Below are 15,535 nucleotides of genomic sequence, written 5' to 3' on the forward strand. Positions count from 1 at the left end.
ACTGTTCAGAAAATAGTGCTTTGTGAAAGTATGGAGGAACACCCATGTAGCTTCTTGACATATGTCCAAGAAAGGGACTCCCCATACCAAAACAGTGGTAGCAGCATTGGCTCTGGTAGAATGAGCATGCAGTCCTTACGCTGTGTTTTGGCCACTGCATAGCAGATCTTGATGCAGAGCATGATCCAGCATTGGTTGGTTCTCTTCTGCACAACCTTGCCTTTTTGTTTTACTGCCAGAGAACCCCACAAGAAGCCGATCTTCCACCCATTTTTTCAAGTATGATCATTATTAAAGTTTAGTTTGTTTGGGGTCCAAACAGTGGAGTCTCTCCTCCTCAGAGGGGTGAGATGGAGCATAGAACACCGGAAAGGTGATGTGTTGACTGACATAGAACGGTGTCACAACTTTAACAAAAAGGATGCTCTTGCCCACAGAACCAGCTTGTTTTGGAAGAAGGTGGTGTAAGAGGGTTAACACAGAGCTTGAAGCTCACTTATGCCGCTCTGATGTAATGGCAATGATAAACTCTGTCTTTAGAGTGAGAAGCCCCAAAGGGCAACTGTGAAACGGCTTAAAAGGGAGCACACATCAGTATGTGAGGACCAAGTTAAGGTCCCAATGTGGCATGACAAAAAGAGAGGAAGGTAACAAATGTAAACCTTTCAAAAAGCGAGTAATAGCTGGAGCCTTAAACAAAGAGGGCTTATTCAATAACCATAACAAAGCAGAAAGGGCCAAATGGTACCCAGAGCACAGCCTTGCCAGACTATGGACAAAACAAACACAAAAAACGTTAAATAACTTTGCCTGTAAGGGGCCTATCTGCTGTGTACCACACCAAACCACATAGTCTTCTCAACAATAGGAGTATACACTTTTTTCGAGTGACTCCTCGCTGCCAATATGACATCAGTCGCCTCTGGAGGAAGGTCGAAGGTGTTCAGCTGTTGCCGGTTAATCTTCAAGTTTGAATGTGTGGAGTGCGAAGGCCCGGGTGCTGTCCTCTGCCCTAATGCTGCAACCGCAGATCATCCTGAAGGTGCTCATGCCTTGGAGTTCTGGATGCCATACCCTCCACACCCAATCAGAACCACCAGGTTGACGTGGGCCTGGTTGGTACTCATCTTCCTGAGAACTCGTGGCAGGTGTGGTATCGGTCGTAAATGCATACAGGAGTCCTGAGTTCCACTTGAAGCGGAATAAGTCTCCGAGTGAGAGACACCTTGGAGACTTCCGCGTTCAGAACTGCGGACGTGTTTTCTCAGCAGTGGCGAACAGATTAAGCTAAGGTACTTTCCATTCATGAAAGAGATCTTGCGCCACCTCTGGTTGTAACTGCCACACATGATCCACTGAACTCATCTGCCCTGGCATTCAAAGAGCCTGTCAGTTGGTTTTCCACCAGGATAATTCTTTGGTGGTCCAGCCATGTCCAGAGGCACAGGGCCTCTTGACAACATCCATGACCCCTCAAAGCCCTGTTTTTTGCATTACCACATGGAGGTAGTGTTGTCCGTGAGCTCCTGCACCAGCCTCCCTTTAAGGGAGGACAAGTATACGAACATAGGAATCCTGCAGGTTCAATCATCCAGTCGCCAGGGTTTAGTGCAGACAAGACCTGAGCCAATGTGCGCAATTTGAATCTTTCCTTGTAAAGAAAGAACTTGAGAGAGCATAGGTCTAAAATAGGATGAAGACTAATGTATTTTTCTTGCACCAGAAAGTAGCAGGCATAACCAACACGTTCTTCTGGCATTGACACCCTCTCGATAGCCAAAAGGACTTGCATTGTTTGCATAAAACGGACAGATTGTCCTCTGTCAGTCGTTAAGGACATGGTGGAGGGTGTGGCAGTGTAGAAGGGCAGGGCAGAGCATACCCCTTCTGAATAACTTGGGGGACCCACCTGTCCAATATATTGGCCAGTCACCCGAGTGTGAATCATTGGATCCTGCCTCCCACCGGATGGCCATGCTCCACTAAGGGCATTCTAAACGGGGTTGTTAGTTGGAGCTGCAGTAGGGACACTGGACTGGGCAGCCCATTGACCTTGACTATTGGAGTGGTGTGTAACACATCCTCGACTGCAAAATTGCTGGGGACCTTGTTGATGTTGGATTGGCTGATGTTACAGGATGCCTCTAAAAACCACAAAAAGAGCAATAGGACTGATGCAGCTGAGGAGGTCAGGCAGCTTAGGGAGCATGCCATGGCCCCACTCTCTTTGGGCCGCTCCAGACTGGACCGGTCTTGTCTCCAAACAGACGAGTGCTATCAAAGGGGATGTCCTTGATGGACGACTTGACATCGCCTGAAAAACCAGTGGACCTCAACCAAGCGTGGGAGCCACAATGAATTGTGAACCTGCTGCGTCACAACCATCATGTACAGCCTGCTCATGGACAGGTAGGAGATCTTCAGGAACACCTGGGAGGACATGCGCTACCGAATCCAAAGGACATGAGAATAGAACCCCAAAAGTCAGCTGGCATTTACTGATCTAAGAGCCAACTGTTGGCTGAGAAGACTCTCTTGCCAAACATCTACACTTGTTTTGACTCCGTATTAAGGGTAGTATAGAAAATGTATTTGGGTTGGTCCTGTTTGTAGATGACTTCACAACCAAGCTTTCAGGGGAGGGGTGCTGAGATAAAAATGCAGAGTCGCCATGGATATGGCAATGGCAGCTTGGGATTTGGCGGTTGACTGGGGTATCAGAGCAAGGTGTGGCCCTAGCCCCCAACAAGGTATCGTATGTGCCTAATTGAAAGGCACTGGATGTTTGCCCCTTCTGTCTTGCCCTCCAAGGTGGGAAGCTGTAAGTTAAGGACCTCGGCCACCCTACACATCACCATGGCGTAAACAGCTCATTTCTGTTGCAGGACCAGGGGGTGACAGGAGCCTGTATTCAGGGGAGGTGTCAAGGCCGCTGGCTTCTTGTAGGTCATCTTATCAATTCTGTTCGTCGTATGGCTGGCTAATCTCATCACCCACGTCATAATCATTGTCTGAATCAGTGATGAACAGGGACTATTGGGTATGTGTTCTTGTGGAGGCGGCAGGTTGAGTGGAGAAAGTGGCTGGCCTTGGCCTCCGAGAGAACAATAGTTACCTCATCGTCTTGCATGGAACTGGCCTGGCCCGTAGCACTTGAGGAAAAGTCAAGAATGGAGCCAGATGTGGCTCCGTGATGGACTCGGAAGATCAACCTGGCACCAAGGGGGAACCTGCAGGCGTTATTTCCTATGGAGAGCGTCTTGGCTCTGCGGGCCCAAAGGGCACCAGAGGAAGTGTGCAAGGATCTGAAGAGTCGGAGCATGGCCTCATAGAAGTCTTTGATCTGCTTCAGAGTGACAGACGGCCCCAGAAACTCTGTTGTGCTGGAACAAGTTGCGGGATAGGCTCCGATGTTAAATGACTTTAGGAGCGAGATTGAGAGATATGACACCGCTGTCTCGCCTTCTCAGGAGAATGTGAGTGGTGGGAAGGGGCAAAATCACTGTTTTTTTATTTGACTTTGATCAAGACAAGGACTGAGCCCTGGAACTACTCCTTCAGCTTCTGGATCTGGAATGAGACCAGGACCAAATGTTCAACTTATACCCGTCTTGTTGCAGGGTATTTTGTTGCTTGGTGATGTATAGTTTTTTTGTTTTTTTTTTAATTCTCTTTATTGGATTTTCACAGCATCGTATAAACATTCAGCTATGATAAGCATCATGAACATAAAACAATAAAAATAAACCCTTTAGCGGTACAAATTGTGATCAGACGCTACAATACATGCGATCTTGTGGTCCCATTCCAATAAAACATACTATACAGACCAGGTAGTATGAGAACACACCACTATAGACATTGAAGCAATTTATTCTATTTCATTTTGAGTTTGTAGTAGTAAATAGTCTCTCAACGGCGACCATATGTCTTTAGGTCTGGATGACATCGGGAGTTCCTCTGCATACAACTCTAACTGTTCGCGGCAGTACACTAAGTATTTAAGCCAGTCAGCAACTTTGGGGGACAGTTTGCTATCCCAAGTGAACATAATTCGCCTTTTGGCGAGCAGGAGAGCCACCCTAAGAAATCTACTCCGAGCGACCTTCAAATGAGGGACATAGCCAAGGAGACATTCCAAAGGTGCACATTGTAAAGTGATTCCTGTCATGGAGTGCCTGCGTTTGCATTGATCGGTGTCCCTAAGGCCCATTTTGTACAATTTAACAGGAGTGTGATACATTTGATGAATGAATTTAAAATGTATGATATGTAGATTACCGTTAGAGGTAAGACGACCTGTTAATGTGCAAATCTGTTCCCACTCTTGTGGGAGCATCTGGAGAATCCGTACAGAGTTCCAGCGCTCCAGATTGTTGTCTGGCCCACGCACCGTTTCTCCCTGTACCGCCTTATGTAGTTTAGTAATCAATTTCTTCTTAGTTGGGGTAACCAATAACAATTGAAGCGACTGGAGAGTAAGGGGCTCCATAGGGAAGTTGGGATAGTGGTCTTTGATTGCACGTCTCAGGCGATAAAGGGAATATTGAAAAAGTAAAATAGGATTCTGAATGTAATCTAAATCATCCCCCAAAATATAATTACGCCCCGGAAAGAGATCGCCCATGTGTGTAATGCCAACCTCCTTCAGAGCTTTCATGGGCCCTTGTTCCAGAGTTACCGATAAGGATGCGTGACCAGCCAAAGGTAGAGCAGGTGCGTAAACAAGAAGCTTATGAGCGCGTTTGCCAATCACTTGACGGGCTGCAATTCTCGTGTCAGTGGTATTGATCTTAAGTTTAGGCGTGTGTCTATGAGTGTGCGTGAGGATGCTCGCGAGCGGAACAGGGTGTGCGTCCTCGTCCTCTACCGCAATGTGTGGGATAAAATCATGTGTCCGAAACCAGTAATAGGCGTATTGGGCTTGAGCACAGAGACATTATAAATAAAAATCAGGAGCCGCAAATCCCCCTCTATCATAAGCAAGCTTTAGCGTATGCCAGTTAATTCTGGGCTGTTTATCACCCCAAACCAATCTCAGGAGTTGGGTTTGTATTGTTTTGAAAAATTGCTTTGTGAGTTTAATCGGGATGTTGCAAAAAATGTATAAAAACCTGGGGTGGATTACCATTTTGATCAATGCAATACGGTCTGCCAATGACAACGGGAGATATACCCTCCCATCCACTTGTTGCACTAGGCTACTGTAAGCCTTGACATAATTCTCCTTAATTACAGTGTCGGGGTTGCGTGCACCCAAACACCGAGGTACTTTACCGGATCAGTGGATCACACCAGAGGGTACTCTTAACTGGGGCAGAGCAGTAACTAACGTCAAAGGGAGAACAATCGACTTCTTCCAATTTATCTTTAGTCCAGAGAACAATCCAAATCTGATATATTTGTGGATAACTGGGGAGAGATACTGCTGAGGATCCCGTATGAATAGGAGCATGTCGTCTGCATACATGGAGATACCAACCGGCCGATGATTAAAATTGAGAGCAGCATCCCTATGGCACTGCCGAATCTTACAAGCCAATGGCTAGGGGAGAGGGGTTGGCCTAACGGCTAAGGCGCTCGACCTCGGACCTGGGGATCTGGGTTCGAGTCTCGGTAACGACGCCAAAAACCTCCTGTGATTCTGGGCAAATCACTTAATCTCCCCGTGCCTAAAAAAAAAAAGAAAAAAAAAAATGAAAGTGTGTTCTCATGTAACGTAACTGGTGCTATGTAAAGCGCTCTGATACCTGATTCGGTTCGGGTCTAGTTCGCGCTATATAAAACTCTGCAAAAAAAATGGCTCCAAAACAAGAGCAAAAAGGAGAGGGGATGGGGGGCATCTGTGTCTAGGACCTCTTTCGATATTAAATGGTTCCGATATAAAACCACCCACTCGCACCCTCGCTGACACGTCAGTTTAAAGCACCTGTATCCATCTCGTCAATATCGGAGGGAATCCCAGCCTTTGCAGTATATGCAACATGTATCTCCATTCTATGGAGTCGAACGCTTTGGCCTCTTCGAGCATAAACCCAGCCGTTGACAACTCCGGGTTGAGAACATGGAACATAGCAAAAATAGTGCGCAGGTTGTGGGAGGTGGAACGCTCAGTAATAAACCCGGACTGATCTGGGAGCACAAGGAGTGGCATCAGAAGTTGGATTTTTATAGCCAGTATCTTTGCCAGTATTTTAGCATCTAAGTTAATCAATGATCGGGACGATACGACTCACACAATGTGGGAGATTTGTCCTTTTTAAGAAGAGTAATAATCAGGGCTTGTCTTAGGGAGGGGGGGAGGATCCCAGATTGGTGTGCCTCCATGTACATTTCTAAGAGATGAGGTACTATGAGATCATCATATGTCTTATAAAATTCTGCAGTCAGGCCATCTGGTCCGGGGCCCATATTATTAGTGAGAGAAAGAATGGTTTCCTTTACATCCGCCTCATCTATGGGCAGACTCATGTATTCCCTGTGAGCGTTCGATAACCACACACAGGCTATGTCTGATAGGTATTCATCCATTGCCTCTTCTTCCATCCCACCCGAGTGGTGTACATATCCGCATAGAATTGCCTGAATTGAGCCACTATGTTTTGAGGGGTAAAGTGTGCCGTATCGTGAGGATCAAGTATGTGATCAATCTGGTGATGGTCAGCCCAAAATCTCAATGTAGAAGCTATATCCTTACCAGGACGACCTCCTTCTCCATACTTACGAGCCACATGTCGCCTTGCAATGTATTTTGCCTCTGTGTCAGCTAATGTATTATATTCTGTCAATAGATCATGTACACGTGCTAGCAAGTCGCGGGTGGCGTAACAAAGTACTGCTTTTCCAGTTCACCCAGTGCTTTTTTGGTCTTCGTCAGCTGGCTCCTGATGTCTCTAAGGATCCCTGCTGTGGTACTGATGCACACTCCCCGTATCGTTACTTTAAATGCTTCCCAGAGTGTGGACTGGCTCTCCACCGAACCACATTAAACTCAAAGTATTGGGCAATAGCTGTCCTAATGGTGTCATTATAAATAGGGTCAAGTAGCGCCTTGGCCCTGAATCGCCAGGTGAAAGGACGGAGAGGATTTGTCGGGATGCAAAGACTTAAGCTAACGGGGTTATGATCTGATAGCGTCTGCAGCAGGGTATGCACATCTGTTGCCCAACCATTAGCCTCCTCGGTCAATAGCCAGTAGTCATATCGTGACCAGCTGTTGAACGCCGGAGTGACATGTGTACCCTCAAAAGCCTCTGTGTTGCGCAAGCGCCAACATCGACTAGCCCAAATTCCGCCATTGCATCACGCACGCACTGGGCCATCTTAACAGTGCGCACTCCTGATGGATTGGATTTATCTACTTGTGGGTTAAGATGAGTGTTTAGGTCGCCTCCCTATAAGACTGCGGATTCGGGCCATGATCGCAAGATATTGAGCATGCGTATAAAGGGCGTGGGATCATCCACTACAGGACCGTACATGTTAACAATCGTGATTAAGGACATACCCAGCTTGCCCTGAACCATGGTCCAGCGGCCCTCAGCATCTGTGCAAGTGTGTATAGGCAGAAATGTCAACCCTCTCTTGATGAGAATGAGCACCCCTCTGGCATAGTTAGAATAGGATGCCGATAGTCGGTAGCCTGCCCATCTATGTGCCACCCTGGTTTCTGTGTGTTTGCTTAAGTGCATCTCCTGCAACAACGTGAAGTGTGCTGCATGTCTATCCAAGTACGTTAAGACCTGGCGAATCTTCTTGGGGGTTTTGAGACCTCGTATATTCCATGTTATGCATTTATACATTTCACCCATTAACATATCCCAAGGTACTCACTATCCTCTGAATATTGGATTGCAGGTAATGAATGTACCATTTGATGAGGCCAATGACTGTAAAGCACAATCTGATCACCGTACCTTTAATTGTAATCAAAACTAAACCAATCCCTCCCCCACCCCCTTCAGAAACCCCCTTTTGCCAAAGACTGATCCCAATACCAAGACCAACCCCAACAATAACAAAATTCTGTAAAACAGAATGTGGGGTACACCCATTGAGTAATGTAGCGGCAAAAAAATCACTCCCAGATGAAGACGGGAGAGGGCCGCCTATGTGTGTAGAAACCCCCCCTCCCACCTTCCTCCCATCCGAGTCTCAAAGGAGAGAACCTTCTGACAACAGTACAGACTCGAGGAGCACCCACGATAGCAAACGTAGGAGCTGTAGAAAATGAAGGACCTGCAACTCAGCCTGCCCCCAGAAACGGCTGGGAGCCCAACATATTTTGTTAAATAGCAGAGGACATGAAGATAAGAGACCCCTATGCAGAATCATATAGGTGCAAAAACATATAACCTCTGCACATCATATTATGCAAACCTGCCAACCACCCTACGTGAGTATAGCAACTTCAACTGCGGGTGCAGCTCTACGATACAGAGCTATTCACTAGTGTGCAGCCCATTATAATAGAAACAAGCAGTAATGATAATAGGATCATACACTACTCAATCATCAACATCAGAGGTAGAGCCCGTGGAATTAGGTTTTCGTCGTAGGGATCTAGCATAGTCCAGGGCCAGCTTCGGATTTGTGAAGATTTTTGCTTTGTCCTCCGGGCCTATGCGCAGACGAGCTCGGTAAAGCATTGCGTACTGGATTTGTTCCTTCATGAGCAATTTCTTGACCCCCTGAAACTCCTTGCGTGCAGCCTGCACCGATGCTGTAAAGTCCGGGTAAACTACAGGACATTACCTTGATGGTTTACAGTTCCCTTTTGGCGAGTGTTGCGCAGTACAGTGTCTCTATCTCTAAAATTCAACACGCGAGCGACGATCGCCCTGGCGGGGGGCACCCGGTGTAGGACACGCCGCCAGCGATCTGTGCGCCCTTTCTATGGCGAACAAGTTGGATAGATTGTCCGTTCCACAAATATCCCGCAATAACGTCTCAACATAGTCTTCCAGGCGCCCTACATTTGTTGATTCCGGAAGGCCCAAAATGCGCACATTATTGTGCCTTGAACGCGCTTCAATGTGCTCATTCTTCGCCTGTATGACAGACAATAATGTTTCCATATCTGTGGTTTTGACGGTCACTTGTTATAGGCCATCCTCGGCATCCGAAATTCGCTGCTCAGCTTCACCTATCCTTGCCGCATGTTTGTCCAGCTTGGAAGAGAAATGATCCATGCAACCATTAAGGTCTTCAATCTTGCCAACGATGGCCTGCAGACTGGATTGGATAGCAGCCAGCAATTTTTTCAGTACGGAGGGGGCCGGAGACGTCGAATCCAGCTCTGAATCTGAGGCCGTGGTTTGTGAGGACTTGCCGCCTTTACGGAGTATAAAAGTAAGCCTGGGTTGATTTTTTTTTCCGGTTTGCCCATCTCTGCGTTAGAGTATAGGAGCGTGGGAGGCCCAGTCGCACCACCGATGGTCCACAAGTACAATGAGCAATCCACCACCCGGGGGGCAGCGCGGCAGAGTTTGTGGCGTGCAGTCCGCGCAGCACGGTCAGTCACTGGCAGCAAGCCTGATATCAAACCAGACAGCACAAGCAGGGCAGCAAAGAAGGATGTGGATGTGGATGGGTATCTGTAGTGAGCAGCTGCCCACGATGTGAAGATCTGTCCAAAATGACCAATTGTTTTACCAGCCTGTGGGGTGGGGTGTGGCACAGCCGGACACACCCTCTCAGATACCCCAGGCCACAGCACCGTCAGCCTTGAAACGCTAGTACCGGCAGAGGGGGGCCCTGTATCCCACAGCAGGAGGCCTTAGTCTATCCACAGCAGCCAAGTCGTCCTGTAAAGCGAGCAGCAGCAGGCAGACACTAGTCCAATGTGCGTGAGATTATGAATCCGCAGTACACTCAGCCGCCAATCTAATCCCGGGCAAACTTGCAGGACATATGGTCAGCGGTCCCGGCCCCGTAGCGGCCCACTTTCCAGAGCGGCACCGGGCCCCCGCGTAGCAACGCACGCCGAGTACCTCGCGGCTCCAGTACCCGCAGCCGAGGACGGGACCTCTCCTCAATCCGGGCCCCACACAGCTCCAATCCGCAGCAACGGGCACCCCGGGTTCCGGATCTTACCAGGGAGGCATCTAGGGTGCCGCACAGCAGGTAGTGAACTCAGGGAAGGGCGCCCGACAGCAGCCTCCTAGCCGCCATCTTAGCCGCAGTTAGGACGCTCATCAGTCGTTCCGCAACCCTCACAGACGATTCCACCGTCAGCTACCTCTCCGATGACGAGGCGCCAGCATCAGCGCTCACTGTCGTCCAAAATGCGCCGATGGATGGCACGGCAGGAGCAGGATAAAGTCAGGATAATTACGGCAGCCGGCAGAGCTACACTACTGTGCGGCTATCTTGCTGTGTGCCAAGCCACGCCCCCCTTGGTGATGTAGAGTTTGACCGCTATGTATCATATGGCCTTCTAGCTGATGGATGCGCATTCACTGCAGGCCTTGAAGTTGTGATTCAACCCCAGGCGCCACAAGCAAATTTGATGAGGTTCTGTCACAGGCATTTCTTTGTGACAGCCCTTACAGGGTTTAAAACCTATCATTTAGGGGCATGCCATTTCTCTTGCACGGTGTAAATTTTGGATGAGGTAAGGCCCTCAAAAAGATGTGAGGAAGCTACGGATCCATATCTTGTGGCGCGGGAAGAAAGGAACTGACATCAGCGCACATGAGTGGAATCTAAATAGGCTCCACGTAGTCTTTCCAGAGTGAAACGGCATGTTGCCACCTACTGGTGCGCAGGACTACAGCTGAAAACTTTCTGGATCCAGTCGGATGGCTGGGGAATGTTCAAAAGATGAGGAATCTGCTGCTATAAGTCTCTATCAGAAAGCAAAGTTCAAACACTCCACCTTGTTCTATTCTGTTCTAATGCACCTCTTCAAATTGTTCCCTAAAATTCTGAATCGTGCACAGAAATATCTTTGCTATATTATCTACATGTTTCCAAGGCTTTCTCCCTTTCTGGTTCACTATCATTCATGCTCATCATTATTTCCTCTGGTTTCTCTATCTCATTCACTCTCACAGCCCTCTTAATAACTCTGTCTGCCTACTTTCCATCAATCCTGTTTCTCTTTAGACATTTTTGTCTCTAATTTCTCCCCATTCTCTCTCTTGGCAAGCACATAATCTTGCTGTCCACTATCCCTGATAACTCTCTTATGTGTGAGGCACTATAAGGATGTTTTAAAGATGGATATAGCCCTAGTTGGGTATTATGACTTGTAACTTTATCAAAACCTTTTTCTTCTTGTGACCAGAGATATATTGAGTGAAGATGAAGAGGGAGAGAAAACCGATCAGTCTGTGGATGACGTGTTCGTTCCTTGTTCAGTTAAGAAGTATGTATCTTATTGTCTTTGTGTGACAGTCCTGGCTTTTCAATATGTTATGGTCAGCTGTTGATTCTGAGGATTGTTTAAACTGTAGCAGAAAGGTGGATTATTTTTGTAACTTTGTTAAAAAATAAACATTCGTCAAGAGCACCACTGTGAATTAAACAATGTGTCAGGATGGTTTATATTAATTCCTAGAAGATAAATATTTTAGGAATATTTTTCATGTTTTATGTATGGTGACAAACGATAGTTGGGTGTCTGTAACCTGTTTAATCGTTCAAACTGTAGCTAAAGATCTTGCGGACCCAAAGCTTTTGCATATAAAAAAGCACCTGAAAAGCTAGTGGATGCTGTGCCTTAATGGCATGCTCAGAGCAACAACTTCTTAAGGGGTGGAGAGGATACCAGTCCCCCTTTCCTTCAGACCTCTAGGGCCAATCTTAAACGTTTTTGAACTGCCATGTTAAATTTTTGATCATTTTGGTTTTCATTGAGAGATAACCGATCCTTGGAAGGCTTTGTCTGGGTAGGTTTTGATAGAATAAGCACATCAATCACAGGTCAAATACAACAGTGCACCCACTTTTGACCAAGTTTATTTTTAATTTGATGTGTCACTATTAAGAATAGCTGTGTCCTCAATGTGACCTTGAGCAAAACCTCTTGGAAATCGGGTCAGAATGAAGTTGGAGGAAGCAACTCCCTATTTAAAAAGAATATTCGATGTGAGGTTCCTTTTGTTGTTCTTTAAATGTCCTTACACATGTTTTGCGCTTATTGAGTCATGCAGCATCAAGTGCATAAGGGCCATAGGGAATGATGATAGTAAGATGCAAGAAATAAAGGAAGGACATGGTTTTTCTGCCTCTGTTTTCAGGGAATTAGTCTGCATCCATTGTTAGATGGGTCAAAGTAAAGTGTGTTCTTTCAGTGTTTAATATCTTTTTTAATTCCAGCTGCCTCCATCCCTAAACTGGGAGAAAAGATTACTAAAGCAACCTGTAGTAAGATTGCTCATGTGTGTTCTGGTGTGCCCAGGCTGCCCCATGAGATTTTCGACAAGCCATTACTTTTTTCACTAATGAATACATCTTTTATTTCTTCTGTGGAGATTTTTATGGCTGCTCGGTAAGTTAAGTTTTCTTGGTGTGTTAACACCCACACTGCTTCTAGTCTTTGCCTGTACTGCAAAGTAAGTACACCCTGCAGGCCTCCCAGTGAGAGAGAGCATAATAATCTGCAGAGTATCTTCCACTTGTGGAGAAATAGAGCAAGAGATGAAGACTTACCTTGATGGGTTGAGGGAGAGGTTGCTCCTTTAAGCTTTGGTTGGACTCTCCTTGAGAACTCTGCATTTGTGTCGAAAGAAAGCCAATGATGTGCAGGACCCCAAGGAAAAGTACCTTTGCCTAGTGACAAGCAGCAGAGAAACTGACCTCCACTATAGCTGAACAAATGTCCCCACTTCTAGCCAAGCGATACCAAAGGGGATGATGGACAGAGCGTTTGAGCAAATCAAACACTCACCCCCAGTCAACTGATCTGGGTTTAATCCATTATCATTCTTTAGCTCACTCCACCACCCTAGTTCAGACATGGCCATATGCAAATCAGACTGACCCAGTGCCTCATGGGAACAGTCCAGCCCGCACTGCCAAGCCATGTCTTCCCTGGACCAGAAACCAGCATCCTGGGACCGATTTCGGGTTCATAACCCTCATCAGCCAGGCCATCTTGAATCCAGTGGCAGAGTAAGCAAGGGACCCACGTCTGGGGATACCCTGCCAACTTAGGGCGAACAAAGTGATACCAAATGGAATGATGGACGGAGCGTTTGAGCAAATCAAACACTCACCCCCAGTTAACTGATCTGGGTTTAATCCATCATCATTCTTTAGCTCACTCCACCACCGCAGTTCAGACATGGGCATATGCAAATCAGTCTGACCCTGTGCCTCATGGGAACAGTCCAGCCCGAACTGCCAAACCATGTCTTCCCTGGACCGGAAACAAGCATCCTGGGCCCTGTTTCGGGTTCATAACACTCATCAGCCAGGCTATATTGATTCCAGTGGCAGAGTGAGCAAGGGACCCACGTCTGGGCATACCCTGCCAACTTAGGGCAAACAAAGCGATACCAAAGGGAATGATGGACGGAGCGTTTGAGAAAATCAAACACTCACCCCCAGTCAACTGATCTGGGTTTAATCCATCATCATTCTTTAGCTCACTCCACCACCCCAGTTCAGACATGGCCATATGCAAATCAGTCTTACCCTGTGCCTCATGGGAACAGTCCAGCCCGAACTGCCAAGCCATATCTTCCCTGGACCGGAAACAAGCATCCTGGGCCCGGTTTCGAGTTCATAACACTCATCAGCCAGGCTATCTTGAATCCAGTGGCAGAGTGAGCAAGGGACCCACGTCTGGGCATACCCTGCCAACTTAGGGCGAACAACGTGATGAGGGCTGAAAGCCCGAAACCGGTCCTAGGATGCTTGTTTCCAGTCCAGGGAGGACCTGGCTTGGCAGTTCGGGCTGGACTGTTCCCATGGAGCACAGGGTCAAGACTGATTTGCATGTGGCTAGGTTCAAACTGGAATGGCATGGTGAGCAAAAAAACGACAGATATAGGCCCATATCTCTGTACTGGGGTAAATGTTTGACATTGTTCTGCATTTTGTCCATCAACTGTTCTTTTTACATTTATCATTCTCACTTCTAGCCAGCCTGGCCAAAATCACAAGCCTTGTACCACATGTGCTGCATCAAGGACTGAGCCGTGCCAGAACTGTAGGGTTCAAACATATTTTGAGAGGGACTTGATGAACTTATCACCGAAGACCATTGGGATACTCACCAAAGTCTTCATAAGACACATTGGCAAATTTGGAGCTGGAGCTCAGGAGCATGGCCTTGTGCCTCCTCGCTGTGGATTGGGCACGACTTGGAGAAACAAGTATTGGAAAAGCCAATAGGTCTCATCAGTGCAAGATGTATTGGCTTTGTCAATGTTAATGTCTTTTAGTCATGTAGCCTAAGAGCACACAATGGCGATTCTCCTATTATCATGCCTAGAGAATCTAGATTTCATTAAAGAAATGGAGGCTCACATTATGCAATGACTTTTAATTACAGATCCAAGCCAGTCGCATCACAATACAAAGGTTTCATTAAGAACACTGAGAAAAGGTAAGACATTACACATAGCAACCAACAGCCTCTTTTAAATCAGGCGAAAGAAGATCCAGTAGATTCCAGAAGATTCGAAGTAAAAGAGAAACAAAATTGAAGAAGGTAACCAGTCGTCTTCCTGCTGATGAAACATCCAAAGTAGATTAAGTAGAAGGGTTATCTGAAAGAAAGGAGGCAATGAAAATTGTATCCTAAAAACAATGTAAACTGTTTCATAACCAGGTGAACAATTGAACAATAAATTATAAACATTTCAAAATACATAACATTAAGATTATAAATAACATCATGTTAAATTATACCCAATACCAAACAGGGATGGGTTGGGCGGGATAATGTGAGCCTCCGTTTCTTTAATGAAATCTAGATTCTCTAGGCATGATAATAGGAGAATCGCAATTTCATTACAAGAACTGAGGCTACATTATGCATGTTGGTAGTCCTGTAAAACTACATTAGACATGTGTTCAATTGGTTTACAATAATGTCTTGCAAAGGTATTTGCGTTAGACCAGTCAGCAGCTTTAAGGATATCATCCAACTTACCTCCGGACCAAAGAGACTTACTTGCCATGGCACCTCTAAGGGAATGAGCTTGAAATTTGGATATATCAATACCAACTAGAGACATAGCAGACTTAACCCATCTGGCAATGGAAGTGGAGGAAATAGCCTTATAAGGCTTAACAAAGGAAATGAGAAGCTGATTCTCATTAAGCGGACGAAGGTTAGACATAGCTATATCATAAGCTTTCATACATTCAAATACACAAAGTTTCGGACAAGGATCGAAACGAGGATAGAAGATTGAATCAGACATGGTCTTGGTTCTTTTATAGACCTCAAATTTTACTCCAAATAAATGATATGAACTATTAGAGATCTCAAGAGCTTTAGCATCAGAAACTCTACGACAGGAGATAAGGCAAAGAAGAGTTGCAAGTTTAAAAGAAAGAAACTTTCTGCTCAAAA

The 15,535-nt window shown here is 46.4% G+C and overlaps 1 protein-coding gene across 5 annotated transcripts in view; it reads left to right on the forward strand.

Moving 5' to 3' along the window:
- ZNF276 (zinc finger protein 276) overlaps positions 1-15,535 on the forward strand; it is a 300,147-nt gene that overhangs the window by 184,429 nt on the left and 100,183 nt on the right. For 4 of the 5 annotated variants that reach the window (XM_078668236.1, XM_078668239.1, XM_078668240.1 and 1 more), the window contains one exon: positions 11,291-11,371. The exons of the other annotated variant lie outside the window; for it this stretch is intronic. In XM_078668236.1, the coding sequence (XP_078524362.1) occupies positions 11,291-11,371 (81 nt within the window). The remainder of the gene's footprint in view (positions 1-11,290; positions 11,372-15,535) is intronic. 5 annotated transcript variants of the gene reach the window in all.

This window comes from Lissotriton helveticus, chromosome 12 (assembly GCF_964261635.1).
Source record: "Lissotriton helveticus chromosome 12, aLisHel1.1, whole genome shotgun sequence".
Lineage (NCBI taxonomy): Eukaryota > Metazoa > Chordata > Amphibia > Caudata > Salamandridae > Lissotriton > Lissotriton helveticus.